This window comes from Symsagittifera roscoffensis, chromosome 7, assembly GCF_963678635.1.
Source record: "Symsagittifera roscoffensis chromosome 7, txSymRosc1.1, whole genome shotgun sequence".
Classification (NCBI taxonomy): domain Eukaryota; kingdom Metazoa; phylum Xenacoelomorpha; order Acoela; family Convolutidae; genus Symsagittifera; species Symsagittifera roscoffensis.
In genome coordinates this window covers 28402561-28408560 of record NC_087068.1, presented here as the reverse complement: position 1 = coordinate 28408560, position 6000 = coordinate 28402561, and the positions used below count along the sequence as shown (strand labels likewise).

The window sequence follows — 6000 nt, the reverse complement described above, 5'->3', positions numbered from 1 at the left end:
GTTAAATTTCTTTATTCCTTGTAATAGTTATAAATACATATCTTTATTTTAAAAAAAATGTAAAATTTTTATATATATATATATATATATATATATATATATATAAAATTGTACATTTTTTTAAATAAAATAAAGATATGTATTCATAACTATTACTAAGAATAAAAGAAATATAACATGGTTTTCTCAGGGGCAGAAAAGTTTCAGAAATTTCGAAAACGATCAAAAAACTACTGTATCGTTTTTTTTTTTCGATAAAAAAAATAATTTTTACAAAAATAAGCGTTTCAATGTTAAAAAAACGCTGCTTTCTGAAAAAATTAAAGTTAATTTCAATCTACCACAACACTTTGACAGCAATTGAGAACTCTTAAAACAATAATTGTGGCATTTTGATACCAAAATTGAATGCTGTGCAAGCGCTCGTTATTGTACCTAAAAATCTCGGAAGAAGCAACCTAGGATTAATTATTTTCCACCTTTCGAGCTCGCTAGTAATAAAAAATTTTCAACTGGGATTATACACCATCAATTTATGTTCAAGGAACACTGATTGACTGATGTTATTAAAACTTCGACCACTGAAATTTTGTAATTGGTGTGTTTCAATTTTTTTTATCAACCAGTAGGCAGTCAAAGATGGTATCAAGTTTCGGCTTTAACAGCCTATCTTCGGATTTCAAATAAATCAAAAAGTTTGTATCGTTCTCGAGAAAAACTAGTCTATATTTTCTGTATTTCAGTCTAAATGAGATGTGAAGTCGTCGTGTTCGTTGCACAGTAATCGGCTATTCTTGTTTTCTGTAGAAATTACTCTGGAATCTAGAGATAATTTTAAACGAAAATTTAAAAAAAATTTTGTGAAAATCTCATCAGTTTTTATGATAAATACTGGGAGAACCATGGGTTTTATGGGGGCTTTTTGATGGGAGCTTTATGGTGGAGGACTTCAAGAAATGCTGGGAATTTCTTCTAAAAAACTCGCCGAGGTGTCTGACTTGCGGGATTTCAGAATCTGCAATCTTTCTCGAAGGGAGTTTCGAAAAAATTGAGTTTTATAAAATTGAGTACTTGATTCAGCTTAAAGAGCAAATAAATGCTAAGTAGATTTAAATCACCCACAAAAGCCGATGATGATATCAACTTACATCTTATTTTGTTGATTCCATCAAAATGTAAATTATAGCAAAGTTAAATGGCAAGAGTTTTTAATGGAGTTCCAGATAACGTTAGCTCGGTCATTTGAATGGAACTGGTTTTAAGGCGGTTTTCCGTTTAAAAAATGTTCGGTAATTGATCATAGAAACTATACATAGAAGAGAAAATTTTCGGTAAAACAATATGGCGGATTGAAAAAAGAAAAAGAAATAAACGTTTTTTTTTTGTAGCGGAAAACAGAAAATTAACGCAATGAAAATCGTTACGCAATGTCAAATGGATGAAAAAATGTGTCTTTAAATGCAAGCAATAAAAGCTCCATAAAATGCATGAAAGCGTACAGGCAGTTTGACCTTTATCGAATGATTATACATAAATTCTGCGCACAGTTCGTTAAATTTACGTAACTCGCTCCGATTTGCAGATAAGGAAGGAGAAAGAATCAATAATGCTCTAACCAGTTGATACTTTTTTACATCTTATCCCATTTTCTAGTTTCGTTGGGTCGTGAACAAATAATTCAAAATGTTTTTGAAGTTAGTTTACTTAAACACAAGAAACCCGGGTTGACAAAAATCATTATCATACAATTCCATACATCAAGTGTATGGAGAAAATACTTGTCATACAATTTTCTTACATTTTCGAAAAATAATAGAAAAAAAACAAACCATTTCTGCGGCTTTTTGAGAACAGTTGAACAGACTGATTTCAAACTTTTTTGAAGAAAAAGGCTTACCATACAATTTCCATATACGGCACAAAAATTTTTCAGTAGTAATTTTGAAAACTTGCCCCAAAAACTTTTATTAAATTTAATTTTTTGTGTGCATAACGTAGTCCTAGATACGATAATAATGGCTTTTTTTTCTTTCCACTTAATTTTTTTTTCTCAAAAACACCGAAAATTCCTATTTCTTTTGTATGGCGTGTTTTTGTATGCCTTGATCAAGGTCTGATAATTTCAAATTTCGAAAATTTAAAATAATCATCATTGAAAACTTTTGCCAAAAATCAAAAGTTTGTTACTTTTCTTATATAATTTGTGAAAGATAGCTCTAAGACAATTTAGGTCGTTTTTCATGCATTGTAAACGCAAGACCGTCCAACCTTTGTTGCTTTGAGTAACCAAGGTCTTTGTCACTTGTGCTCGGTTGCAAACACAACCGAAAATTTGTCAGAAAATAAATATAGCAACAAATACCAACTTTTTGGTTTATGGAGAAAACCCCTATCATACAATTTCCATTATGGGAAAAGGTTTATTATAGAGATTTCATACAATTTTCTGTACGTATGGAAATGTATGGAATTGTATGAAAAGAAAATTCCCATTTATGAGAATTGTATGATAAGCATTTTTGGTCAACCCGGGAAGCTAGTTCAATTTCGCTGTTTTACATGAGAAAAAATGTGAAAAAGTAGGATGAATTTGGACCTATGCTACAAATATTTTGTTATTAATAATTTAAAAATGTAAAAGTGGAACTGAAAATACTGATGATGAGTACAGTATCAAATTGACCGTACTATTGCATTGCGAGGCCAAACTTTGTATTTTGTGAACTGTAAGCGGATTCTGCCACAAAGGACGCTCCCTTTGTAATAAATAATGACCTTTTTTTTGTCTGGTCAGCATTCTAAAAAAGATCAGATAAACAGAGATCAAGCATTAGAAGGGAATGAAAAACAAAGTTTTTCATGCGAAAACACCTGCTTACGTTTATGAGTATGTTGAGAATTAGTTTTGTGAATGAGTTTGAAAAAAAAGAATATATTAATCATAAAAAAATATTTCAAATAAACTACGAGGTAAAGAAATTTACCGTAAATACCAAAACATTCAATTTGATGAAAAATTTACATCTGAAATAAAACTCTTTGAATTTTCTACAATTTTTTTATTTCAACTGTTTTGCGAATATTTAGTCATTTCATCCTAAAACATTTCAAGCTTGATCTTTTCAAATTTCCTTAGCGAAGTTTGATTTTTTGTTTGAAAAATGACAAGGTGTTTCGAAAGTCTCATAGGTTTTTAGAGTAAAAAATTACTTGCAACAAAATGTTTTATCTATGAAATTAACTTACCTTTATTTTAGCCAAGTGTTTTGCTCAGTTCTGCCAAGACTTCGAAATACTACATTTTATCAGAAATGATCTAAAACAGACTATTTTTTTATCAAAAACAAAAATGTTTACCGTATTTTGACGCTAAAAAAGGAGGAAAAAATTATTTTTTTTGTTCTTATGCCAAACGAAACAAGCAATCTGAAAAACAAATAATGTAATCCTTCACTCAATGTAATCCTTCACTAGTATTTGAAATAATTTAGTGAAACTTTATAACAGAAACTTTAACCATATCATTTGTTCAAAATGGTAAGCTTTCAAGCAAACTGAAAATTTTTAAGTTGTTGAAACTTTCAATCAAAGTAGATTTGATTTACATTTCGAAACTTAAAATTTTTTTGCTTGAAATTTTGATGAGGACATCACTGTCATATCAGGACATTAATTCGAAAGTTTCATGTTCCCTTTAATTTTTTCTAAATTTTTCAACTCTTTTTTTGAAACTTTTTTTGTATATTTTTAACGTCGCTTTACAACAGCAGTAAAACTGAATCAATTGGAAAGAAACCTTCTCTTTTGTTTATAAAAAAAAAAACAGTCCGTTTTTGGCAAACTCTGTGTTAGTTCGACCAAATTTGAAGAGTTTATCGAAAACATAGCTTCTGATGAAATTTCTCATTGATTCAAAAAGTAATTTTCAATCAAAACTTAATCATCTGTCAACAAACAAACCAAAAATTTTCGAATAGAAGTTTTAATTTGATCATTTGGGATTTGTAAGTTTTCAATTTGATTGTGTTTTTACTTGCTCAGAAGAAATACCTTTAAGCATTATTCCATTTTCAAGCTTTAGTCTGGCTATACACAAAAGTTTTTTAAAACAATATCCACCTAACATTTAACAACTAAAAAAGCGGTGATGTTCCAAAAAACTGAAAGGAAAATAAGCCGAAAAACAAATTACCTTTCCAACAGGCCAAAAAAAAAATACAGTTATGCAACATAACAACAGATTGTGACTGTTCTTATGCAATTTTTAGGTAATTTCGATGTAATTCACGTTATTCTGATGTATTGACAAAGAGTAAAATCTGTAGTTAAACCTATAAAAAAAAGTTGCACTTCAGCAAAATTCATTTTATCGTGCCTGTAATTAACCTAGTAATTAACCTTGTAATTAACATAGAAAGAACCAATGTTACATCGGATATTGTACTCCTCAAAAACATGAGGTTTACATTGTCGGTGGCTCTGTACGTAGCTTAGAATGTTCCGAGCTTAGTCATTTTTTGAGAAGTTTGATCCAAAAAGATATATTTTTAAAATACTTCTGTTCTCTTTTTCTTGAGAGAAAACAGAAGTATAGGAGACAGGAAGAAAAAGAGAGAGAGAGAGAGAGAGAGAGAGACAGAGAGAGGGAGAGAGAGAGAAAGAGAGAGAGAGAGAGAGAGAGAGAGAGAGAAAGAGAGAGCAGAGAAAACTGGGGTTTGTTCGAAAATTAAGAAAAATTTATAATTTCTTTCTTTAAAAGTATTCTTGGTCGCGCTAGTCTTAACTTCATTGAGTGACTTCAATTTCATTTCTTAACATTTTTCTCCATTTGCTCTAAAAACCGTTTTTGTGGACATAGATGATTTTTTCGGAAGATTTTGTGGCTCAAACTAGACTACAACCTCAAAAGCTTTATTTTGTTGTATCCCTCGAACCATCTCACGTTTGTCTGTGGTTTAACGTCGCGTGAAAACTGCCGGCTAATCCAATGATCCTTCTCAATTCTGTGGCAATGGACCAAAAAAAAGAGGTGATGAGTCAAAACAATTTTTTTCTAGACGCATTTATAGCAATTCTTCTACCCTCATAAGAATTGCTATAAAATTTAAAATTGGTTCACTTACCATGACTGTGAGGGCTTGAATCCAACGGACTTGGTAACAGCAGTTGATAAAAAGTTCGGCATATTGATCTGTATTTTCCAGGAATAAGAAATTACAAGCTTTCAGGTAGCTTGTTATAATTTTTTACCCCTGATAATCTAGAAAATGTCTTTTGAAATCTGAAATAGAAACATGATCATTTCTTATATTGTTTGATTTATTCTTAATTTTCGACAGTTTACGTCAGAATTTGCTGGAAAATAGCAAAAACTAGCTCCGTTTATTTCGCATATATCTAGCCTAACTAACTGAGGACTAAACAAAATAAGTGATTATATTTTTGAATTGATTCAAAAAAAGCTGGTTTTGACTTTTAAAAAAATTCTACACAAAATTTCAACCCTGGTACGCTGGTGCTCTGGCTTTTTTGTTTCTTTTGACTAAAACAATGAGCTTTGGCTTTGCAGCTTAATTTGATCAATACTTTGAATTAATTTTTTTTTCAGATAGATTCCAAAGAGTACCAGGTACCAAACTCGCTAAAGTTTGGTTTTATCTGCCCATTAGTAATAAACATTGCACAACAAAAAAAAACTAGAATTATAGACTAAAACATTTCTAAAAGATTTAGTTTTACGACTTTCTTTTTCTTCTTCTAAATTTTGAGCTTAAATTACAGGTCGTTCAGCCCTTCAAGTCGCGAATACAAATCTTTCTAAATACAACGGTAAGACTGATGCTATAATGAGCAATATCTACTTAAAATTGATCCAAGTCTTAACTGAAGAAGCTCCTCTTCCTCTTCTAGGTCATAAACAGGAAAATCAGAATAATTCATCCGGCGACAGTTGAACAAAAGAGAGTGAAAGAAAGTAAAGTGAAATATTCAATGTTCAAA

At 30.4% G+C, this 6000-nt stretch overlaps 2 protein-coding genes across 8 annotated transcripts in view; one reads left to right on the top strand and one right to left on the bottom strand.

The window, feature by feature from the left end:
- Positions 1–6000, top strand: part of LOC134850907 (torsin-like protein) — a 442884-nt gene that overhangs the window by 306305 nt on the left and 130579 nt on the right. The gene's annotated exons all lie outside the window — the stretch shown is intronic.
- LOC134850905 (dystrobrevin beta-like) overlaps positions 1–6000 on the bottom strand; it is a 126497-nt gene that overhangs the window by 101290 nt on the left and 19207 nt on the right. The window contains exons 1-2 of one of the 5 annotated variants that reach the window (XM_063866693.1): positions 5862–5976; positions 5124–5281 (exon numbers count right to left, since the gene is read on the bottom strand). The exons of 3 other annotated variants lie outside the window; for them this stretch is intronic. In XM_063866693.1, coding sequence (XP_063722763.1) covers positions 5124–5185 — 62 coding nt within the window. In that variant the 5' untranslated portion in view covers positions 5186–5281; positions 5862–5976. Of the gene's footprint in view, positions 1–1148; positions 1420–5123; positions 5282–5861; positions 5977–6000 lie in introns of those variants that run through there. One more of the 5 variants, XM_063866697.1, reaches the window with a different exon arrangement.